This window comes from Phalacrocorax carbo, chromosome 18 (assembly GCF_963921805.1).
Source record: "Phalacrocorax carbo chromosome 18, bPhaCar2.1, whole genome shotgun sequence".
In the NCBI taxonomy this organism is placed as follows: domain Eukaryota; kingdom Metazoa; phylum Chordata; class Aves; order Suliformes; family Phalacrocoracidae; genus Phalacrocorax; species Phalacrocorax carbo.
Genome location: NC_087530.1, coordinates 7,591,663 through 7,615,482, shown reverse-complemented (window position 1 = coordinate 7,615,482; position 23,820 = coordinate 7,591,663). Strand labels below are relative to the sequence as shown.

The following is a 23,820-nucleotide window of genomic DNA, read 5'->3' as shown; positions in this document are numbered from 1 at the left end:
CTGCAATGAGGACAGGCAGTGTGTGCTTTCTAATTTGCCTTTGTGATCATGATGGTTTTGTGCCGTGTTGGTGGCAGCAACCCAAATGGCACCAAATTCTATGTGAGGTATAACTAAATCGGTTTTTCCCTGACTGGCCCCAAGATCTGGCATTGCATGTCCTAGACGAGGTTTTAGCTCCATCACCAGGTATCCAGAATCTGTCGCCTTCTCTGTCTTGATCCATTGTTATGTTGGTTTCTAGTGACACACTAAGTTCTGGTGGTTTTGCTGGAAAAGGGCAAAACCAGCAGTTGTCCTTTTGCTGCTAAGCCTGGTCTGTCCTAAATTTTAAATTTCTTCTCCCTTCCCATCCAGATGAAGAAATTGTCATTCCTGTTGTGAGCTTCCTCCTAGCTTTACTTTTAAGGCAGAAAATTGGTCCTTTGCAATGCTTTTTTTTCAGGAGTCATTTGGTCTTTCCCAGGTGGTCTGCTGGTACCACTCTGAGCAGATAAAAATTTCAAACTGAGATTCAGGCCAAACTGAGTCAGGTCTTGTGTCCTGGGGGCAACCCCTATATCATGCAACTCCCGAATTCAGGATGCTGAAGCGGCTCTAGTGGGACTGATCTAAGAGTGGCCCCCTCTGTCCTCCCGGGGAGAAGGGGACACATCCATCCTGCCTTCTCCTCTCTGCAGGACAGCACCAGCCTCATTCCCTGGGGTCTGCAGCACGGGGCTCACGCTGCAGGGCACGGGGGCGGTGGCTGGGTGTTTGCTCCGGGCTGGCCCCCGTTCAGTCGCTTCCTTCCTTCCCAGCTACAGCCACCCCCGGGGGAGCAGCCACGCTCCCGGCTGCCTCCATGCACCCTGCAGGTGTTTGGGTTTGCTGTTTAAGAGAGGCTGAAGAGCAGAATTAGACGTAACTAAAGTCTCTTGCTCTCCTAATTAACTGTGTGGGCAAAGCTTTAAGTAAACGCGTTTCTACAAGAAGCCTTTATGCTGGGAGGTATGAAAAGGGCATCTGTTCAGGCGGCTGCAGCCCAGCGCTCCCAGTGTGGCTGCGGGCCCATCACTGCCGACCAGAGAACACTCCTTCAGCAGAGCCTTCCCTGTTTATTTACACACTGCAGGCAAGGCTGGTGCACCGTATCACTGACTCCCTTCATGGGCTGAAAGCAGTCAAAGACTTTTTAAATGCCGGCCACTGAAGGCTTTCTTTTATACATGCACACGCAGATGCACGCGCAGGTACACACAGCAGCCGTGAACTCCAGTGTCCTCCTGTGCTGCAGTTTCTCACACAACTCCCAGTACATGATGCCGTGCTGACCTGTCGCTGCAGCAGAATGGCCATGCTGATGAAACACCTCTGTCCTTACCTCCTCTTTCTCCTCTTTCCTCCCCGTATCACTTTTAGATATCAGAGCTCAGTAGCAGTTCAAATTTCTTGGCATTTGCATTTTTTTGCTGTTCGGGTCTGTGTCCTTTTTAACACACCCTCGGACTCCCTCCAGAGAACTCAGGAATACTGTGGTAGATTCTTTCTGAGAAAATGAGTAACTTCACCAAGAATGCCAGGATTGCCTTAAACCAGCTCAATATTTTAATCTTTCAAATACTGGAGGGTGGAAATTAATGGATTCAAAAGTTAGGAAGGACATACAAAAAACCTTCTTAGATCCTCCACAGTTGCAGACTTCAAGGTGGCTTCGTAGTTAGTTTTCCATTATTTTGCTATTAATTTACTAGCCTATTTTTAAGTGGACCCAGGAACCTGGCTCCTGTTTTCAGACTCTGAGCGCTCTCCCTGACACCCATAGCTCCTGTGGCGCAGGAGCAAGGAGCAGGATGCTCACGCACCCTCCTGGCATCCAGCACGCTCTGCCCAATTGCCATGGCCATGTACAGGGGCAGCAGCACGGTGGGGGCGGCTGAGCCAGTCATGGGGGGCAGCTCACATCTCCAGTGGTTAGTGCCAAGCTGCTTCGGTGTCTCTTCTTTGTGGTGAGGGTGCAAATAGGAGCTGCTCTTCTTCCCTCATGTGCCTGCGAGGCAAACACCCTGTGCTGCTTTTACTCAGAGGCTCTCTACACATTAAAAGTCTCTCGACTTGTGCCAGGATGCTGCTTCTGCTGAAGTCAGTGGTGCGATTCCTATAAATTAAATGATATTGAGGGACCAGATAGGAGAGGAATTTCACACCACATACAGCTCTCTGTTGGTTTTGCACCTCATGACTTTGGTAATTTTTTTCTTTTACTAGGGTGACATGGGCCCTGTTGGACCGATAGGCTATCCAGGACCAAAAGGCTTAAAGGTGAGAGAATAACTGAGCTGTGTGAGCTCTTGTTCTTCCATGGCAGGGCTGAAGATTATTCTATTCCTCCCTTGGGTGGTGGTGATTGTCCTGAGAGAAGGGGTGGGTGGTCCTAATGCTTGCCCATTGACCCAGGCACAGGACTGTCGACCACAACATCCCACTGGCAGTCTGCAGCGGGTGTAAGTCACTGGAGAATCCCTGGGGCATTTCCCCTGTGCACCTCCAGTCCACGAAGGGTGTTTAAAGAATGTGTGATGGAGCACGCTTCGGGAGCAGCCTGGCATTTGAACTTGGGGCTGCGCCAGGCCAGTGCTGTGGGTCTGAGCCACCAGCCTCATCAGGGACATCAACATCATAGACCTGAGCAAGTCTTCACAGTGGCTCGGTCTCACTGTGGACTTTCTTCTGTTTCAGGGGCTGATGGGCAACCCTGGAGAACATGGACTGAAAGGTGATAAGGTGATCTGAATACTCCCTTATTGCACTGTGTTTTAATTTTGCATGTGAAAACCCCTTTCTAGCTTCTCTTTCTTATTTGGCACCGTGGTACTGGTTCCACTCTGGCTGTCTCTTTGCTCCCATCCTCCCTCTTTTCTTCACACTCCAGTTTTGATTTTTCTTTCTTTTATGATATCTGTCCTATCCCCTTTTCCATAAAGCTCTAGTGGAGATCAGTTATGCTCAGATCCTCTTTGGAGCTTCTGTTTCCCACTGATGATGATGGTAACTGTAAGATTATCTGGTGTTTCACTGGGCTTTTATGTCTTTATATTGGTTACATGATGGGGTAGGGAGGAGGATGAAGACCTAACAACACCAAGAGTGGGTTTGCATTTAATGCATTTGGGGGAGACACGTGGTGTGACAAAGCATCACAGCTCACCGGGTCAGGCAAACCAGCTGGATCCCCAGGAAAAACTGTTCTGTGTTAGTACCTCTGCTGCTGCTCAGAGAGGCTCACCTCGGTTCAGCTTCCTGCCGAGAGGAAATTGCCTTACGCCAAACTGATATAAATCACTTTAGAAAAAGAAAAAAGGAGAGGGGCATTGATTGCAATGATTTGGTGCTGCTGGCACAGAAACACACAGCTTGAGCTAAATCAGCATGAAGCTCTGTTTAAATATCTCACTGTCACAAGAACCATTCTCCCACAGATATTCAACTGTAGGATTTATTTAGTCTGAAAGAGTGGGAGGTGCAGTCATTTATTGTTGGCTCTGATTGCTCAGGAGGGCAATGGGAAATGACCATTTGGTGTTTTCTCCTCCTCCTGTCTAATGTTTTATTCTCCTGTTAGATGCCTGCTTTTAGAGAATGATTTACCAGCCCAGAACTGCACATGGGGGAAGAAGCATCAAGCCAGTTGATTCCACTCTCTTTATATTATAGCAGCTCTTTGCCAGGGCTCCTGTGTCTGCAGTTCCCATTTCTCTCCTGTACTTCCTGATCATCACTTTTGTAGAGAGGAAGGACAGGGCAAGAGAAGGACCTTTTCTTTAGGACAGGCTGGTTTCTTGACTCAACACCCATTCCCAGAGCCCATAGACTCTTCTGTCTGTTTCTTGGAAGAAATGGTTGGATATCTTAAAAATCACCAACATTTAAATCATTGTTTAGCAAAATTAACCTTCCTGGATATTAGAGTGTCCATCACTTCACACAGACTGCTCCGTTCATCCCCAGTATTTCTCCAGCTGCTGCTATCACTGCAACCAAATGGTTTGCATCTCTCCCTAGAGTTATGCTTACAATACTTCCAAGTGTAGAATTATCCATCCTCCCGCAATAATCCCATGCTCAGTCTTGCAGCCTCTCTCCTGTGGTGCAAGAAACCTTTTCACTCCCTCCCTAGATACCTCTCCCACTGCATTTTCCTTGGACAGGACAGACTTCTTTCCCGGCTCTCATTACAACCCTTTCCTAATCCAAGATTGACAAAGCATCCCCCCTGCTCAAGCCTCCTCTGTCCCTAATGAGTTGACTTTAGTGTGAATATCCTGGGTGCTATCAAACACTCAGGTCAGACCAACAATGATTTCAGAGTCAGAGCTTCCAAACAGCTTGTGTGTATCCTTTCTAGTAGTTCAACAGCCAAAAGGTTGGGAAATACAAGGTAAAGGGAAATCAGACCTACTTAGGCATTGATGGCCACGATTCTCACCTGCTCAGGTGAAGGCACGCAGCTCTGGCATTGTGGATTTTAGTCGAAGCGTCCAAGTGTGCTGCACCTGTTTGAGTATAGATGAAGTTCATCAGCTCTCCTTACATTTGGGGGAGGATTTGGCCTGAAATAGCTTTGTGGTTTTTTCAGTTATTTGATTTTCTCATTTGTTGGTCTTGCTGTTCAGCTAGTTGGCCCAGTTTATAATCCATCCCTTCTCCAATCGATCAAAAGTCTGTTCCATTCATTTACTCACTCCCATGTTTCTTTAGTGAACGGCACCTTTAAGCCTTTTTATTTACTCTCATTTGGGCATCATGAGCAAAACCACCCCTCCCTTCTTTCAGCTTGTTTACATTTGTGTTTTAATTGTTTATACTCTGGTACCACTAAGAAATCTAAATGATATCTGGTCGTGCTGCTTTTGCTCAGCTTGTAGCAATGGAAAAATTCTGCCTTCAAAGAGTTTGTGGTCTAAATGCACATGTGGTAGGAGGAAGGGATATTTATGCCCTTCACGTTGTGTGAGGGCTCCTGAGTCACAGAAGTGACCGAGGTGGAGGTTGCTAGAGGTGGGAACTACACCCTGGCCTCTTGGACCTTACCCTTGCTGGGATCATCTTTCCTCTTGCCGGCTGCTTCATTTCAATAAAAATGTTTTTCATCTCAACCTTTATTAAGAAGCTGCATCATAAATCTTTCTTTGCGCCCCTTGTTTTTACAAAAAGCTTTTAATCGAAGCTGATCTTAGAAATATCTGACTTAAGGAAATCCCACATATAGGAAAGTAGAGGCAGGATCTCTGTGTTCGCTTAGTGCCCGGCTGGGCTTGGGTCACAGGACGGATCCTGCCTAGAACAGAGAGATTGACTTGTGTTGGAGGCTGCCTTGTGTAATCTCTCACCAGTTGTGTCACACTTAGTTTCTGCTTCTATTGCTGTTTCAAGGCTGAGACATCTTATTTAAAGGCTTTCTTCGGTTGCCTACTGCTCTTTTTCTGTCCATTAGATTTTGACTTCATTATAACCCTCTATCATCTTCTTCAGACAAAACTGTCTTGCTGCTGTGACCAGACACATAAGCAACCTCTCTGAATCTTGTATTTATTCTCTATGTCTGTCAGTCTGAAAGTTTGCCTTTTGCCATTCTTGAAACATTTCCAGACCACAGTTGTATGCAAACTGCCTCTGCAGAGATCCTTACTCATAGCTTGGTCACCTCCCAAGAGTTCCCCTCTCTGCTAGATGTTGAAGATGCAATTACAAGGGTGAATGTAGCTAACTTGTTGCGGAAGATGGCCCAGCCACCATGCAGCAACCTTTTACCTGCACATCGGTGTGGCTCAAGCGCACCCATCCCCCTGTACCGCTATATGGGTGAATGAGGTCCCCAAGTTCCCTCTGAAGAGCAAATTATTTCAGACTTCCAAGCTGGTGCTGCTTTCCTGCAGTGCGTTCACCAGGAATGCTGCAGGTGAAGGAAGGGCTGGCACCACACTGTACAGAGCCGATGCACAGCCCATGCAGCAGAAAGCTGTGCTAGTGTCCAGGAGTCCTGTTTACACCTCTGTTTGTGAACAGCGTTCAGAAATCAGTTAAAGACACATGATTATCCATAGGGGTTGAACTGCCATCTGCCAACTGTCCAAGCATCTTTCCTGAGACTGTAAATGGGCTCCTCAATGGCTAGTCCATCTCTGAAAGGCCTGAGCTATATGCTAAGTGTGTTGAATGTGCAAGATGAATGAATCCAGGTACTAGCAAGCACAGATGATGCTCAGGTTTAGCCAACAGTAGCTGTCAGCCTTACTAAATATGCCCATACCAGCAGCAAATCTACACTTTACACCAGAGTCCCAGCCTACCGAAGGCTGATTCTTGTATGAAGATATTAAGTGGATTCTCTGGAGAGTAGTTTTTAATAAACTCATTTAGAAAAGGAGGTTTTTCTCAAAGGGATGTGAGGGATTATAGCAGAATTGCAGCCATCTCCCATCACATGGCCAGGGCTTTCCCCTCTTCTCCTCCACCGTGATTTTCAGAAAGCTGGTAAACATAGAGTTAAATTTACTATTAAAAAAAAAAAAAGAAAGAAAAGAAAGAAAAGAGAGAGAGAAAAGCCCCAGACATTTGGCAGCATCTGAAATGCTGGGTCAGCAGGGGCAGGGAGCAGCAAACCTCACTGCTCCATGCTGACAGTAATCAGTAACCTTTCGTAATTAGTAATTCACGGCAGATGAGAGCAGCCTTGGGGCCTCGTACCTTCCATCTGCTGCCACTTACGGACTAACTGACGTTAGAGGGAGAATAGGGATTTCAGGAGTGTCCCATGTCCTCCCTGGCAAGGGACGGTCTTTTTCCTCCCATCACAGTTCTACAGAACTTGGCCTCTTCTGCATGTCCTCATGGAGCTGCCTGCGCCGGGCCCTGCATTGCTGCCCTGGGACCCCGCGGGGCTGGGGGGGCAGCCATAGGCACCGGTGCCAGGGGGTGCCTGGAGCACAGCCCGTGCCGCTCATGCCTGGCCTGCCCCATCAGCTCCAGGCTGCAGCTCATAGGGCCTTTCTGAGGAGGCGCTGATGAAGATTTAATTAGATGTCTGCAATCTCCTGTCAAACCTGTCTGTCTTGGTCACATCCAAGCATGTGCCTTGTACAGGTTTGTCTTTTTGTAGCCGAGGAGAACTCTTTTCACTCAACAGCAGTCAGATCAGATGCCGGTAAAACCCAAGCATGGGGACAGGGTGGCTGGATGGTGCGTGTGGGCAGCAGGCATGTAGCCGAGGCTGCCGCCTCAGTCCACCTGGGAGAAGGTCCTTACTGCAATGCTGCATCCTTCAGAAATGCTGCTACCATTCCCCTTCGCCATGACAGGAGGAGGAGCCTGCCTCAGCACGAGAGGGCTCTCCCCTTCCATGAGAGGGTGTTTTGCACTGCTTTTTGGACTTTGTTTCCTATGTTGCCTTGTTCAGTGTTCTACAAGGTACAGCTCGTTAATCCCAAATGTATGCATCGCATGGTGGAGGCCAGGCATGAACTGGAACAAGGGGCTTCTCCTGCAGAAATCACATCTTTGTATCTAGCAGCTAGACAGGCAAGCACAGAGCACACCAATGCTAGCCAACCCCTTCTGCATCCCCCATAAAAGCTTGGTACCACAGAATTTAATGATGTTTTTTACAGCTTCCGTTTTCCTGCAAAATGGGTCATCCTTCTGCTTCCATTTATATGTTTTTGTGGAAGCAAGGAGAGAGGGCAGAGAGGATTGCATCTGCTCTTACAGGGAGAAGAGGAATAACTGTATAACCCTAAAATAAAGAGTGGCCTTGAGAAGATCAAGTGATGTGATGAGTACGGAGGAAAGCTGGAGGAAGTAGAGGAAATCTTAGCTACTTTTTCAGATAAAGGAGTTTTATGAATCAGGCCATCTGTAACTTGTGAAGGACACAGCTCAGTAAAATACTTCTAGTAGTTTTGCAGAGTTAGCTCCCCTTGCGCTGCTAAGCAGAAAGTCTTGGGAAAAAAGATGTCAAATTGAGAGCAAAATGAGTTGTTTGCACAGCGCCTCTGCATCCTACAGACAGCAAACGCGCCTCGCGCTTGCAAACGTGTCGCTTGCCTCGTAGCCCCCTTTCTGTGCAGCGTGGCATTAAGAAGGGCCTCAGCATCTCTGCAGCTGCATTTCTCTTCATAGGTGAAACATGAAACAGGCAATATCCCATGGGCAGAGCCTGTTTGTAATTTCAGATTGCGCCGTCCTCCTCCTCCCCATGAGCAAAGTCCTTGCAGCCCCTTTTCATCATCTCGGCATCACTTTTTTTAACAATAAACATGCCTGACCTCTATCCTCCTCATTTCTTCCCTCACATTAAGGACACTCACCCTGAGCCACAGTTTCAGATTTACTGTGCGCAAGGCAGGTGAAAGGGGGTGCCCTGGTCCTCAGTTTTGGTTTAAGATATTCATGGCCGTTGCAGACGGATCGTTCGTGCAGTGACAATTTGCTGTGCTATTGCAATAGCATGTGAACACCTTGCATGGGTCCCAGCTAAAGAGATGCGTTCTGTCTTTCCTGCTTCCTTCTTACCCTCTCTAATGACCTTTCTTCAGAGTAGTTTGAAAACAGTTTCCTCTGTCATGCAGACAAGTCACTGTCCCACTTTGCTTAAAGGTCACGGATAAAGGTTTGTTCCTGCCTTTTGCTATGCTCAGGAAACCCTCTTCTTAAGTAGTCATTGCTTAATGTCCAAGTATTTTTTCCAAAACAGTATTTCAATGGCCAGTTATGCTGTCCGGGTAGAAAACTGCTTAATAAAAACAAAAAACAATCTTATTTTTGACCCTCAGCATAGGAGATAAAGACAAGGAGTTTTCAGAGCAAACGTCTCACTTTCAAGAAAAACTCTTTTCCTTCTGTCTTCTGGCAGGAGCCAGAATTAGAGTAGATTTCAGTGTTTTAAGCCTTGGATTAGATAAAATAAGAAGAAAACCCAGAGAATATGAGAGAAATCTGGCAATGGCTGGAAATGAGCTGGGTCATACAGTACTTTTTTTTGCCATCTCTATTGTGTCTAATACTTGGGGTTCATCTGGACCAAAACTGTATAAATAGCTGATTGCTTCCATTTGCTTGCATTGGCAAAAAAAAAAAAAAAAAAAAAAAGAGGAGATATATATATGGAAAATAATTTAGATTAAGCAAAATGTTGGTTATTTGACTGAAATTAAAATATTTTAGGTTAAAAACCAAATAAGTAAAATTAATTGAACTTTTTTTAAGAGCAACATTTCAGTTTTGCTATATAAATAATTTGTTTTGAAGACAGCTCAGTAAAATGTTCTGGGAACACTTAGTAAAATATTTAAGCAAATTTAGCATGAATCCATGAAATGTTTTCATCACTGAATCTGCATAGTTCTTAATTACTTTTCTTCTGAAAAAGTTGTTTTCAAAAAGTCTTTCCCAACTCAAGCCTTAACCGTTCACAATTTCATTATCCCCTGCATGTTACCAAAGTAGTTAGAATTACTTCAGCTCTCTGATAACAGGTGGGTGGGTCTTGCTTGAGTAGAAGTAGACTTTCTCTGTCATCTCTTTGTAGACTTTGGCTCTGTCACAGGAGTCCATATGTCTTCCATGTGGACTATGTTTAAACATATAGCTCTCTGCTCTTGTGTGGCTTGTTCCCTTACTAGGAAGCCAAGTTTAGAGGCATGTGCTGTACATGGGACAGAGTTCCTCTAACAGTTATTTCTATTGGGTCTTGTCAGTGTACCAAGTTTTTATAATCATTCCTTCTTTGGCTTCCCAAGTAGAATTCTCCTTTCTCTGCCCCATCGTTGACTCATCCTTTGTTTAAGTCAGTCACTAAAATGAGGTTGGAAAGGACATCAAGAGGTCATCTGGTCCAACCACCTGCTTACAGCAGGGCTACGAGGCAGTGCAAGATAGCCCACCGCTCCTACTAAAATCTCACGGACACTTATTTTCTACCCAGGGAGTCAGAATCTGTTAGGATGGTGAAAAATGGGCAAGAAAGCTTGGCTAGGAAACATTGTCAATGATGGTGTGCTCAGAGACGGGATCCCAATCCCAGTGAACACCAGCCTACCCCTCCCAGGGAATTCCAGCCTAGATATTGGCAGTGAGATGGGACTAAAGCATAACTGGAAGTTACTCTTGATTTTTTATGGAACAGGATCGATCTTTGATCCTAGCACTAGGATATGCTCACAGAAACCCCGAGTATTGTGTTCTTTTCTATAGAGCCTTGTGAAAGAAAAGGTCCATTCATCAAAAACTGAACTAGCTCTTCCGTTCACCTGAATTTTAGCACTTCACCACCTTCAAGGTTGCTGTTAGCCAGAGGAATGCAGTCTCTCTTCTTGCAGCTTCTGTAGAAACACGATGCTTGGGAATTCATATTTTTCTCTCTCCTGCAGTTTCATTTCTCAGTTTAGAATCAATGTTGGGAAAGACATGCTTCATTCAGGGTTGTTGTTACAGTTAATATGATCTACAGTTTGCCAGCAGTTTAGTTCTGAATGGAACTAGTGATGGGACTTTTGCTGTACAATGCACCGTCTAGCATCTACCTGGGCGTTTTGGCCATGGCTGTTGCCTATTCTAACTCTCTGGTGATGTGTATCCAGGGTGATCAGGGAGGAGCAGGTGTTCCAGGAGATATCGGCTTCCAAGGAGACAAGGTAATTGTTTTTCTTTTCTCCATCTTTTTTTTTTTTTTCACTTACATAGTAGTATGTGTGTCCACCAGCTTTCTCAGCTCATCTTAAGCCATGGTGAGCTGGAGATACCTGCACCCTGCTGTCAGATTTCCCTGCTCGGATAGTTCTCTTTTGGGGCTGTGCCTTTCTAAAGTTCATGTCAATATATGGATTTTGTTGTTACTCATAATAAAAGCAGTTCTACTAGGGACTTTCTATAAAAGGGGACATATCTTCATGCAGAAATTGGAAGTGATGGATGGGATTGATGGGGATGGGTGTGAATGTGTGTGGTCCAGCAGCTGCAGACATGGAGATCTTGTCTGCTCAGCGCAGTGACTTAAACCCTGACCCAGTGAAGCATTTAACGCCATGCATAACTTCTAAGCAAATGACTTCTCCCTTGTGACTACAATATGATACTGACTCAGCTGACTAATGCTGTACTTAGCACTGCACTGGGGCCTACATGGCTCTGAGCCACAACTAACTGCAACAGCTTATGTGTTCTTCAGGGCTAAATTCAGCCCCAGGTATAGCAGAAACATCTCACTGACATTAGTGCAACTGTCCCAGCTTCTTGCAGGCTGAGTTCAGCCCTTACAAAGTGCTCCTCTCTCTGCTGCAGAGTGGCTGGAGCCTGAGGAATTGATATTTTTTGATGCTTCATTGTGTTTTCTAAAAAAATGTGTGTGTGTCTCTCTCAGGGCAGCCAGGGTGTGCCTGGGGTCCCTGGGGCACGAGGAAAAGCAGGTCCCCTGGTAAGTAACCAAGCATCCTCTGCTTCCTAATCTGTCATTCTAAAGGATCAGTGCCCAGCTGGAAAGACAGCTTGGCAGGGGTGAGCTATTCTAAACAAGAAAGCAAATAGCCAAGAGCCAGCTCAGTTTTCTCCATGTTTTTCTGATTTCTGCAGGGGAAAGTCGGTGACAAAGGTCCAGTTGGGTTTCCAGGACCACCTGGCCCTGAGGTATGTCCCACCACTTCCTTCTCGCATCTTTCTCTTCTTTGGTAACTTCTGCAGCCTCCTTTCTTCAGCGACCCCACACGATAACGCCTCTCCAGTCGCGTTCTGCCTCTGCAGCAGTAGTTATTCGACGTCTGCAGCTTGCTGCCGCACAGAATCAGCTTTCTGATAAACACCCATGCGGCATTTGAGAGACTGTTAGAGATGCCTGTCTCCTTTCCCCATTAGAGGTTTTTAGCTCTCAAGCCATGTACAGACAGGCCCACATAGGGTTTTGATTAGGAGGCATATGCATATAGCTGTTGCTAATTCATATGGAAAGCAAGAGCCAAACGCTGCCTCCCACATGGGCACCCAGCCCCACGGAGGGAGGGGACGGCTGCCACTGCTACCGCTCACCGTGACACCTGAGCTCTGATTTGTTTGCCATCCCAAAACTGGTGTGTTCTGGGGTCAGAGCCTTTGCTAACGGCGGGCGGAGGGGTTGCTTTGGGACAATGGCACACCAGGGCTCCAGAAATGCCGAGGTGTAGGATTTACTGTTATTTAATGAATTGAGGTTCGCTTTTGTTCAAAGTGGGAGATGGGGCAAACTGTCCATCTTGTACCTTCTGACCACTCTGCGCTCAGATTTCCTGATCTCCAGCTACCATTCCAAGCCTTTTTCTTCCCAATTGTCCCACACAAGTCCTATATGTAACAGCTTATTCTGTTCTTGTTCAGAAAAGCCAGTCCCCAAAGATTGTCTCTAGCCTGGCAAGAGCCCCAGACTGTCTCCCAGCCACCAGCCAGGCTCTGTGGACACTGGTCTTTCTACTCACCATGTTGTTCTCTGGCCCTTGAAGTTTTTCTTCAACTGCTTCTGTGGGGCAAAACACTCATTTCTTGAATCTTGCATCTCAGTTTCCACCTACCCTCCTCTTTTCAGTGTAGGGCTTCACCTCTCTGCTAGAGTATGAGGATACATGACTGGTGATGAGTGGTAGGGAAGACCAAGATGGGGTTCGTCACCCATTCTGTGTCTCATGTTTCCTGGTTTTTCCTTCCACTTTTTCTCATAGATATTGGGGGCGGGGGGTGTTCAATTTTTCCCCCACAAAATACCATTTCAAGCAGAAAAAGGCCCTTACTGCCCTTACCAAAAAAATCGTCATGGCTATACCTTAAACACAGGACCAGCTTCCCCTGGCACATTGTCGGTTTTCTCCTTCATTAGCAACCAGACAACCTCTATAAGATGCTAGAGAGCCACTTCCAACACAACTGATGGTCTGTTTTCCCTTCAACAGTGTTCTGGTATTTTGCTGGGTCTGGAAGGGCTCTCAGTCAAGTGCTGCCACTTAGCCATCGTTCCTCTTTGTTGCTATTGGAAATAACCACAGATTCCTTTGTTTCCTCAGCGAAGGGCTGGTGGGTGGAAAGGAGTCGCTGCCTGGCTGAAGGCAGCAGCTAATGAGCATGTCAGCACCTTTCCTAATTCCTCGCCTGCTTCCCTTTGTCGCTGAGGCGTGCAGTTCGTTTCTCGGAGCAGTGAGATTATGCGTTGACTCAGAAAGATTAATTAAAACCCAAATTGCTGTTTTTAGCTGTGTGATGACAGGGAGGCCCTCACAGCCATAAATCTTCTAAGAAGATGGACCTAAAGGGAGCTGCTGGGAAAGGCTGCTCTTGAATCCAACCGATAGCGCTGCTCTCATTGTTTCATTCCCTCTGGAAGCCGGGCAGTGGCCCACACACGGCTACTGCCAGCACGTAACAAATATCCCGGCCCTTAGCCCTTAATTAAAACTCTCACAGAAGCTGTCCTCTGAAGTTGGCTGCAAAAGTCCACCTATGCACCCTGACTATTTCTCATCTTCTTCAGGGCTTCCCAGGTGACATTGGCCCACCAGGAGAAAATGGTCCTGAAGGCCTGAAGGTGAGTGGAACAGAGATTGAAGCTCTGTGTGGGGTGGGAAGCAGGCAGGGAAAACAAAGTAGTGGGAAGGGGGGAGAGAGAAAGCCCTGGAGATTCCTCAAGATTGTTCTGGCCAGCGTTTCAGCTTGGTCTGTTTGGCTTGAGGTCCCTCCAAGTGCAGAGTTTTCTTTATTTCAATTCTTTTTCTGTAACAAAATTGACATTGGATGATGTCCCACGGCTGTGAAAGAGACTTTCTCATTTTAATTGTCCTTCTGAGCTTTTGTTTCTATTTTCTGAGTATCTTTTCCTTTGGCTCTTTCTTAGGGAAAGCCAGGAGCACGAGGTTTACCTGGGCCGAGAGGACTGCCGGGACAGGAGGTGAGTGCCCTCAGACCAAAAGCAGATTGGATTTAAAGAATAACATTGAATTTTGAATATTAATGCATGCTGAAATGGTGCCTGTGACTTGAAATCCTGCAGTCCCTCTGAGTCTGGAAGCAGATGATAATATTCAGTGATCAGAGACCCACAGAAGAGGAGCTTCCACTAAATTGCAGTCCTGTGATCTTTGCTTCCAGTCACTGCTGGCATCTGCTGACCCAAAACTCTGCATTGGCTTTTCTTTTAAAGTCTGTTCCTCCACACCCACACACCCCTGGAACGGGTGTAAATGCCCTTTTCCCTGCACATCCCCTTGCACGGGCATGCCCTGACCTGGCTGTTGCTTTCTGCTCCTTTTAAGTGTGCTTTCTCTCAGCTACGGGACCTGCAGACTCTGCTTTCTCACACAGGGCAATATCCGTATGTAAGGAGAGCCCACAAACTGAAACTGCTGTTCTGCAGAGACTCACTCGCCCCAGCACCTCAGAGCTTGCAGCTTTCACTTATCACTTCATGAGAAAACATGAAGCTTCATTGCACTCAGTCACTAAAAAAGGACAATTGTCATTGATTTAATTGTCCTGCAGCTGCAAACGCTTTATAGCGCCAGCAGAGGCGGCCTGAGGGCCCTCTGTTTATTCTGTTGTAACTCCAGTGACTTCAGTGTAGTGTCTTTTCGTTTAGGCCAGTGTAAGCTGTTTGTCCAGAGTCATGAGATATTGTGCAAATAATACCCAGTGCATGCATGGGCAGCAGCTCGGTCTAATGGCACTAATAATTCTTAACTTTTTCTGGGAACTCTTTTGCTTGCTCTGTAAACAGGATTAATGCAAATTAGCTCATTTATTTGCACTGAAATAGGAAAAAAAAATATTCTAGGCAATTCACAAAGGGAATTGAAGGCCCGCATTCCAGGTTCAGGCAGGCATGACCAAGCTGCCATCAATTTACTCTAGTTAGTGAGTGCGAAAGTAAGACTGAAGACATGGACAGGGAGTTTGACATAAGCTGTGCTGAAGGACTTTGAATGAGTACCAGACCACACCACTGCGCCTCTACTGCTGCTGTTACTCGAAGTGGTAGGTCAAGGCTGCGGATTACATCTTTAGAAATGTGGTGTCTTGAGGGTGGTTTGCCTGAGCCCACTGAGCTGGGTTCCTGACCTCCAGTCCCATCTTCAGCCCTTCAGCTCGTGCCACTTCATTACCGCAGCTGACCACCTAAATGAGAACAGCCAGAACTGTGGCTGCCAAGGGCGCTTTTAATTTCTCTCTTGGCAGTTGGTTTTAGACACTTGAGATCATTTTTGTGAAGCTTAATTGAAGGTCTCCTAGAAACTGTAGGTCTGATCCTATCACATTAGAAATTGGTGTAGAGCCAAGGGAGAGGACCAAGTCCAATTGCTGTGTGAGATTTTGAGATAGCTCCGTCCTGCAGCATGTGTAGTCCCATTTGAAAGCAAAAGGGAAACTCCATACAATTGCCAAATGGTTCTGTGGGAAATTTTGCAACAGCCTTTTTGTGGGATGAAAGAAAGAAAGAAAGAAAAAGAAGGAAAGAAGAGAGAAGAGAAGAGAAGAGAAGAGAAGAGAAGAGAAGAGAAGAGAAGAGAAGAGAAGAGAAGAGAAGAGAAGAGAAGAGAAGAGAAGAGAAGAGAAGAGAAGAGAAGAGAAGAGAAGAGAAGAGAAGAGAAGAGAAGAGAAGAGAAGAGAAGAAGAAAAAAGAAAAGAAAAGAAAAGAAAAGAAAAGAAAAGAAAAGAAAAGAAAAGAAAAGAAAAGAAAAGAAAAGAAAAGAAAAGAAAAGAAAAGAAAAGAAAAGAAAAGAAAAGAAAAGAAAAGAAAAGAAAAGAAGAAAAAAGAAAAGAAAAGAAAAGAAGAAAAAAGAAAAGAAAAGAAAAGAAAAGAAAAGAAAAGAAAAGAAAAGAAAAGAAAAGAAAAGAAAAGAAAAGAAAAGAAAAGAAAAGAAAAGAAAAGAAAAGAAAAGAAAAGAAAAGAAAAGAAAAGAAAAGAAAAGAAAAGAAAAGAAAAGAAAAGCTCCACATCATTCGTATCCCTGCCAAATCAAACGAAGCAGAGTGATGTGAGCATGTCCAGGGTACCCTATGGGCCAAATCCAGCCCATGATAGGCCCAATCAACTGGTGTTGACTTTTGTCAAATTTTGGGTGGCCTTTACTGGCAGGGCTTGACTTCAGATTTTTTTCCTGAGATGGGGGAAGGGAGATGAGAAACCTTGGAGATGCTGAGCTGCTCTAAGATTCAGAAGGACTTGGTTGTTAAAATGTGACAGCTGAGCACGCAGCCTGTGCTTATTGGCTGCTCATACACTTTCATCCTTGCTGCATGGTGAGTCCAAATTTTGTCACTACTTTGCCTTTTATTTTAATTTCTTTTCACCTCAGGGAGATGAAGGACCCTTAGGACCACCAGGAGTCCCTGGTCCAGAGGTAGGTTTCAGTTGTTTACTCAGTTATTGCCAGCTCTATTGACCTTGCAATGGAATTGTAGTTAAATTAATATAAAGCTTCAAACCTCCTGGTTTGGAAAGTGATCTGCCCTTCTAAGAAATATTGTATTGTCCAGGGCTTGGTCCAACTGCTTGATCCAGGATGGCTGAAAGTCAAGGATGTGGCTTGCACAGGGTGTTGAGTGGGACTCTAATTTTATAACTTGCTTAAAGTCTCAGACCTTGAAAAACTCTCTAACATTTAAATAGTTCATCCTCAGGATAAAGCACATTGACTGGATTTATTGTAGTTTTCAGTGAGTAGAGGGAAATGCAAGAAAAAAGACCAGACAGTGAAACAGTCCTTTTTGACCTCTGCGTCACTCTGAACATAGTCATGTATCACAGAAACCCAGAAGAAGCAAAAAGAATATTATCATACCTGTGAGCTGTCAGCTCCGGATTTTTTAACGTTTATGTACATAAGTGTCATTGCCGGATAGTAAAATACCTTGAAAATGGGTAACTGTGCTGGAGCTTCTGGGTGGATCAGAAAATAAATATTTGATCTTGCATTTCCTCCACTATTCTGGTAGACACTTTTATTCCTTTCTGGAGCAACACAATAAATCCAGTTACTCCAGTGCCTGGGACAGCACCATAAGTGTTCTTCTGGCCAAAGGGAAGGCTCAGCATGAACCTTTTGGTCTGCAGGCTCATTTCTGCTTTTCAGAGCTGTGGCTGTGAATGTTAGCCTGGCTTCCCCCACTGTAGGGACAGTCCTACTCCCATATCCTCTCTGGATGCCAGGGACAGAGCCCATAAGAAGCATATGTGGCCGAGGCCCTGGCAACACTAGGAAAGTACCATCTTTGAATGCTCAGGCTGCCGGTGTCCTTGCTGGTATTGCTACAACAAAACTGATGGAAGTAGAAAAAATCCAGCTGAATGTGGCACATAATAAACTAAAGGGCAGCCACAAAGCCTTTGGCTTGGTTGATTACAGCCCATGCATAATGTTTCTGATGTGATGTTTAAGTAATGGAATCGAGCTGGAGGATCAGAAATGGGCTGAGTAGCTGTCTAGGCATGTTCCCCACAGACCAAACCTGCTCGAGACACAGAGCTTTCCTCTTGTGTTGCCTTGGCCTCCGTACGGACTGTTACGTCTCTAGCACCTTCAGTTCACTGGGAGCGTTGCTTGTAAGCTGCGCTGCGTAGGTTCACAGGCACACTGCTGTGACCAAGGGCATCTGCAACCTTTTTATGTTTATTCTTCCGTGTATTTCAGGGTCGATCTGGCCGGAAGGGGTTTCCAGGAAGACCCGGTCCCGATGGTCCAAAGGTGAGGGAAGAGTTTGTTCATGATCAGAGAAGTAGTGGGTGGAAGGGAGGAAAGGGAGAAGGAAGTATCTTTTCTCAACTTTATCATGCTGTAAGCATAAGGTATTCATTCCAGAGAGGACAAGGGGAACTGAGGATTTCTCTTTTTCTCTGAATTTTGGGGTCTCTGCTTCTGCTTGGTTTCTTCAGCAAAAAGATCGATGGTGCCTTTTTTTAAGCCATGTGCTTTATTATAAACAAGTGTGTTCCTCCTTTGATATTAACCAACCCCCCTCCCTCCATCATCTCATCTTATTTTCCATTGCTTCTCCACGTTCTTGTTCTGAAACAATACACATCATTCCTATCTTTGCTGCCTAATTAGCAGCAGGAGCCATCCCAGGGCAGCCCGCTCCACAAACCCACACTCAAAAGGAAAGAGAAAACCCAACAAAAACAACCTCTTCAAACAGTAAATAGCAAAAATGTGGTCTGGCAGCACATCTGGAGTATCTGCCTACTGAGAAAATACAGCTGCCATCACCCAGAGACAATACTGCTTAGCGGTGAGTCTGGCCCCTGGATGGCCTGTCCAGGGGCACTCCGCCGGCCTTCGACTGCTGCCACGGCTGCCCTTATCCCTGGTGGGTTTGAAATGCTTCTCCTCCTCCTGCTTTTCTCTTCACCCCTCATTTTTCTCCTCTGAATTTCTCTCATCCTGCAACGTGATTTAGCTCATGTGGGTTCTTTCTGTGGTTTTCATGTGGATGCTCCATGTGACAGTAACATGCCTATGCTTGAGATTTTACAACAGCATCATCAGGGTGCAGCATTGCCTGGAAATGTCTGGGTTGTCTTTTATTCTTGTGACACTTCTACCAGCAGGTGAATTTTCTGGATCCCTTCTCCTCTGTCATTCAGGAACACCACCTTCCCAGTGTGGCAGTCTGCACTCTTGTTTTCCCTAGATGCTCCTCAAATCCTTCCATTAATCGCAGTCCTTTCCTACTCTCTTCCTGCTGATGACGTGTTTCTGTCTTTGTCTATGTTTTACTTGGGTCAGAAAGACCCCAACTTCAGGAACATCCCTGATGACAAACATCCCTGATGAGAACTCATGCCTTATTAAATATGGGGATAAAGCAACCAGGACTAGGTTGTGCCACAGGAAGGCAGGCAGCTTATGTTTCAGTGTCTGAGTTTGGTCTTGTGAAGGTTATTTTCACAAAAGCAGGACCAGCATTTGGGGAATTTCTCTCCAGAACAATGAGCCTTTGCTCCGTGTTTGTTCCAGCTCTGTTTCTTGCTTTGGATTATCTTTCAAGTCACAGGGAGTTTTGTAAGATGTTGTTTCTTGCAGTTTTTTCCACGATTCACACAGAACAGCCCAAATCATGGGTGTACAAAGAATCATGTTGTACTGAGGGTCTGACTGGGAGCACCAAGTAACCGGTGTGCCTTGTCTCTCCTTGTCCTGCAGGGTGAGCCAGGAAACTGTGGCCGACCAGGGAAAGTTGGTGAGCAGGTAAATTCTTTGTTTTCCTTGTCTGTTTGATGATCTTCTGTGTATAATGTCTCCTGCCTGAGCAGGGTGCAGGCAGAGGGCAGTGGCCAGGGGCTTCTGGCCACCTCAAATGTGTCCATAGTGCTGGTGCTCCAGCTGGGGTGCTCTTAGCCTGGCTGAAGCTCTTGATGAGCAGCGCTGACAGGGAACATGGTGTCTATTTTAATCTGGAGGTTTCCCCATAAGTAGAGTGCTCTGATAAAGTCACCGTTCAGGTGGATGTGCTCTCAGTACTGGCAGCAGTGCAGCACTTATGACTGCTCTGCTTCTCAAGGAGACAAAGCCATAGTCAGGAAAAAGATTATGAATTTCTGTGTGTTTCTCTAATCCCGAAAAGAGCAAATTCCAGGCTTTGCCTATGTAGATTTTAAGGGTAGGATCCTCTGCTTTGGGTGCTGTGCTGCTGTGACTCCCACTGGATTTTTCTGGGAGCAGAGGAGACTGCAGCTGAAGAAACCAGGCCCTGGGGGAGAGAGGCACTGAGCTGCGTGTCTCAGTACTGCCAGAGAGAACACTGTGCTAGGGTAGCAGGGGACATGCATCATCCCCGTAGGCTTCAGGGGAACCACAGTCATCAAGGAAAAAGAAACAGTTGTTCCCCTGTCTCTGTGATTGAAACCAACCAACTTGTCCACCACCAACCCTGAACTTTCAGCCACGGAGCCTCCAACATGTTCTATGTGTTCGTACATGACCACACCAAGCTGGCTGCAGCAGCTGGCCCTGGCAAAGAGGGTGTTGCTTCTGAGCACAGCTGTCCTTCCCAGCACTTTCCCTGCCGAATGGTCAGCAAGTTTGGTTTGGTTTAGCTGGTCAGCCTCTCTGGCTCTTCTTTCCCCTGTATGCAACGGCTGGGGGTTGCTTCTTCCATGGGTTTCTGCCCAAGCAAGTCCAAAAACCCAAGGTGGATCCTTTTCAGTACCAGCACACTGATGAGTGTCAGTATATATCAAGGATAGTTATTTCTGGTTTGGATTTAGAGCTGTTTCTATACTGCGGTTACTAATTTACTCCATGAAGAGCAACAGCTGAAGAAGCAAAGTTGTTCCATTCATCTGAGATCTAGTTGCAGCTTTATCAGATTCTGCACAATCTCAGGCAACAACTTCCAGTGCTCTGTGCCCCAGTTCCCCTTCTGTGGAAGGCATGAGACAGGTCTGAACAGTACTTAGCACGGTGCCTCCCGTTCTTAGGTGGCACCTACGGATACTGTTCTGTTACATTTAAAAATTAATTTTTAGAAGTGTTTTGAGATCCTTAACAAGATGTTGCCCTTGAGGGACAAAGCATCATTAGGATTATTATTCTTTAACATCCCTCAGGACTGACCCTAGATGAAAACTGTAGGCACTGTTCACCAAAAAGAAAACACAGCTGGCCTCTGCTGACACTGAAACCAGCACAGTGGTGTGAAAGCTGCCTGTATTATTCTTAGTCAATTAGTCTCTGCCTAGAAATATCACCCAGAAAGAATTTCCATTTCCGTACCAGTCAAGTCATTAGAACAAAAATGTCACACCAGATTAGTGAGAAATAACCTCCTTTCCCATCACACCTTTGCTGAACAATGCTGGGGTGTTGGGTTTTCATTCCTCCCTCCAGCTAAGCTTCAGCATTTGGTGTTGGGGCTGGGTTGGTTTTCCACAGACCTCTGAGAGGTCTGGCTGCCAAGGTCACTTGGCACATAAAGACACCTTCATTTCACCCGTTTTTTGTTCTGGAGGCCTTGATGTTTTCTGTTCCATGGGCACAATAGGAGCGGTCAAACTTTTCAACCTTGCTGCGCTGGCCTCCGTACAGGTTCCCTCTGAATGGAAACTTCAGGATAACAGCATGAGAAAAGATCAGCCATCCATCTCATTGGAGCTCTCTTCCCTTTCTTAGGGACATCCGTTTAGGCAAACATGGGAGATTCTGTAAGGTTTCCAGTGACACTTGATCTCTCATTGGAAAAATGAGGTTTTAAGCCACAGTGTAATCCCTGAAGTGTTGTTTTCCCATTGCAAGGACAGTAACTGGGGAAGTTCATTCATAAGATGCTTGTTGTCTTCATATGCTGGAAGAACTCCAGCTGCTGGGCTCCTCCGTACCCTGGAAATGTGTGATTTAACCCTTCCTTGCCAGTAGATGGAGGCAGAAGAATATGAAGAAGAATATGGGGCCTCTGGCCCAGGCCACCAGCCTTCCTGTCCAGAGCTGGGAGTGCAGAGTAGGAGGATGTCACCAAAATGTCCATGCTGAAGGCCAGACAGCCCTGTGGGAGAAGCAACACCCTGCAGCAGACAGGATAGCAAACTGGGGAGGGTGCTGCTAGCCCATGGGCCCCCCTGCGCTGCACTAGAGACTGAAAACATCAATGAAGGGTTGTGCCAGCTGAAAGAGGCTAAGGCTGGCCTACATGCTCAATGGGAATGAGGAGGTCCTGTCATGGCAGGAACAGCTTTCTGAATCCCTCCTCCGGCACAAGAAGTGACAGCCCTGCTCACTCACATGGCGACGTCAGGGTCAGCCACGCACCCATCACACCGGCTGGGAAGGGCAGTCACTCTGCGACCTCTTGGGGGTGTCTCTTCCCTCAGGGGGAAAGCATGTTGACCAAATACCAGATATTAATCTAAAATAATTTGTCCGAGGAAACCAGTGCCACCAGCTATCTCCTTTTTGTATTTTCCTTGCAGTGCTCTTACAAAGGAGGGATGTGCTATAATGTAAGTTTTGCAAGTGGGGTCTGACCTGCGGTGATATGGATTGGCTTGACCAAGGTCAGATGGGTCGCTGAGAACCGAGCAGGGAATTGCACCTGCGTTTCCCACCTTTCCCAATGCATTTGCCTTCCCCGCCAAGTGTGCCTCTGAGCTGCAGGCCTCTCGTTCAGGGATTTACGGGCACTGTAGTGATTGCAGCCTCTTTCATCTGACGAGGTGTTTTGTCAGCGTGTCTCCACCTTTCCTCCCCTCGCTCCCCAGAGGGCAGTGGGAACCCAACGCAGCCCCAGGATACAGCTGAGCCCTGGTGCACAGGGGGTTAAACCGCATGGCTTTTCTTTGCGGGTCAGAGCGTCCTCCCTTAAACTGTGATATTTACTGTTTTACTTTCCCTTTCTTTCATCTGAATGGGAGGATTGTACATTTACTCCCTCCCGTCCTTTGTCCCTGGTTTGTTTTGTTTTGAGTTCTAGCGAACCAGTAAAACAGAAAGGCCATGATCGGTTCCTGCTGGGAGCGACTGGCGGTCCCGTCCCTGGGAGACCCTGCTCACGCTGGGCTCGCCTTTCGGTTGTTTCTTTCAAATGGGCTATGATTTATGCAAGGCTTCATTGCTGACTTGCTCTCTGTTGATGCAGCCAAGAGGGGGGGCTTAATTATGACAGGGCTGGACAATAAATGGGGAAAGCCAGACAGGAGTTAGGAATTACAACCAGCCAGTCCACCCCCCCTTTCCTTCCCTCCAAGCCCCCAGCAACTTTTTAACAATCTCCATCCCTTTTCCGCCATGCCCTTGGCTGGGGAATACAGCAGACTGAATCATGAGCGACACGCTGAACTCCCCGTCTAATATAAATGTTTTACATTCTTTCCTGTATACTGTGGGCCTTTATCCGGGCAGCCACCGCTGCTGGGACTTCACGTGCATCATTACACACACTGCCTGGAGTCGTGTTCGATGCAAGGCTTCTTTTCAACCCTGGGAACCTGGGAAAAATATGTTATGCTGCAGCCATTTTAGTGTAATGGCCACAATTCATGTCTGCTTTGATTTAATATTTGCCACCAGTGGCTATTCTGGTTCTTAAAACCTAAATCTTTTGCTTCTTAATGTTCTTTTTAGTGTCTATCCCATTTTGGCTGGTGAAGAATATCATTACCCAATCTCCCTCAGTTGTTTCATATACTCCCAATAATTTACCGAGATTTATTTTGCCTAGACATATCTATCTTGTTTTGTGTCTGCTTGCAGACACAGCAACGTTAGTTAATTTAGCCCAGAGCAGACAGTATTGGCTGCAGACACTGCAGAGCTACTGTGCTGGAAGCCTGGTCACGTCACAGGGTCCCTGCTCTGCCATCGCACGTCGGGCCCTACTCCAGCACAGTCACACCATGGGATGCTCCTCTTGCTGGGTACACAGGGAGCGGTGACATCTTCCCTTGAGAAGAAACTTGATGTACCAGTGCAGACAGAATTTTCCCCAGTTTTGGAGTGAAAACTCCAAAATTTTGGCCAGAATTTTTGGCTGTGCTCCCCCTCCATCCTGACGTTTACCCATGCTGCAGGTGCAGTGTTTGCCTTTACCCCGCTTTGCGTTGGCAATGCTGGCAAGTCTCTGCACAAGCTGTGATAACAAATGGCACATCTGTGACAGCGAGAGGGGTCTCAGGAGGGTGTTGGGATTGTGGGCTGCTTGGCATGCTGCAATCAGTGCTCTGCAAACCATCTGTAGAGCACCACCAAGTTGGCTGGGAAACACAGCTAGTGTATCCCGCTTTATGACCCAGATTCCTTAGAGACTTTTTAGGGTGGGAGCTGATGCTGCTGTGGACAGTGTATCAGA

General features: G+C 46.4%; 1 protein-coding gene across 5 annotated transcripts in view; it reads left to right on the top strand.

The window, feature by feature from the left end:
* Positions 1-23,820, top strand: part of COL27A1 (collagen type XXVII alpha 1 chain) — a 214,560-nt gene that overhangs the window by 124,517 nt on the left and 66,223 nt on the right. For all 5 annotated transcript variants that reach the window (XM_064468776.1, XM_064468778.1, XM_064468777.1 and 2 more), the window contains 10 exons: positions 2,248-2,301; positions 2,719-2,763; positions 10,617-10,670; positions 11,396-11,449; positions 11,605-11,658; positions 13,520-13,573; positions 13,880-13,933; positions 16,338-16,382; positions 17,673-17,726; positions 19,185-19,229. In XM_064468776.1, the coding sequence (XP_064324846.1) occupies positions 2,248-2,301; positions 2,719-2,763; positions 10,617-10,670; positions 11,396-11,449; positions 11,605-11,658; positions 13,520-13,573; positions 13,880-13,933; positions 16,338-16,382; positions 17,673-17,726; positions 19,185-19,229 (513 nt within the window). The remainder of the gene's footprint in view (positions 1-2,247; positions 2,302-2,718; positions 2,764-10,616; positions 10,671-11,395; positions 11,450-11,604; positions 11,659-13,519; positions 13,574-13,879; positions 13,934-16,337; positions 16,383-17,672; positions 17,727-19,184; positions 19,230-23,820) is intronic.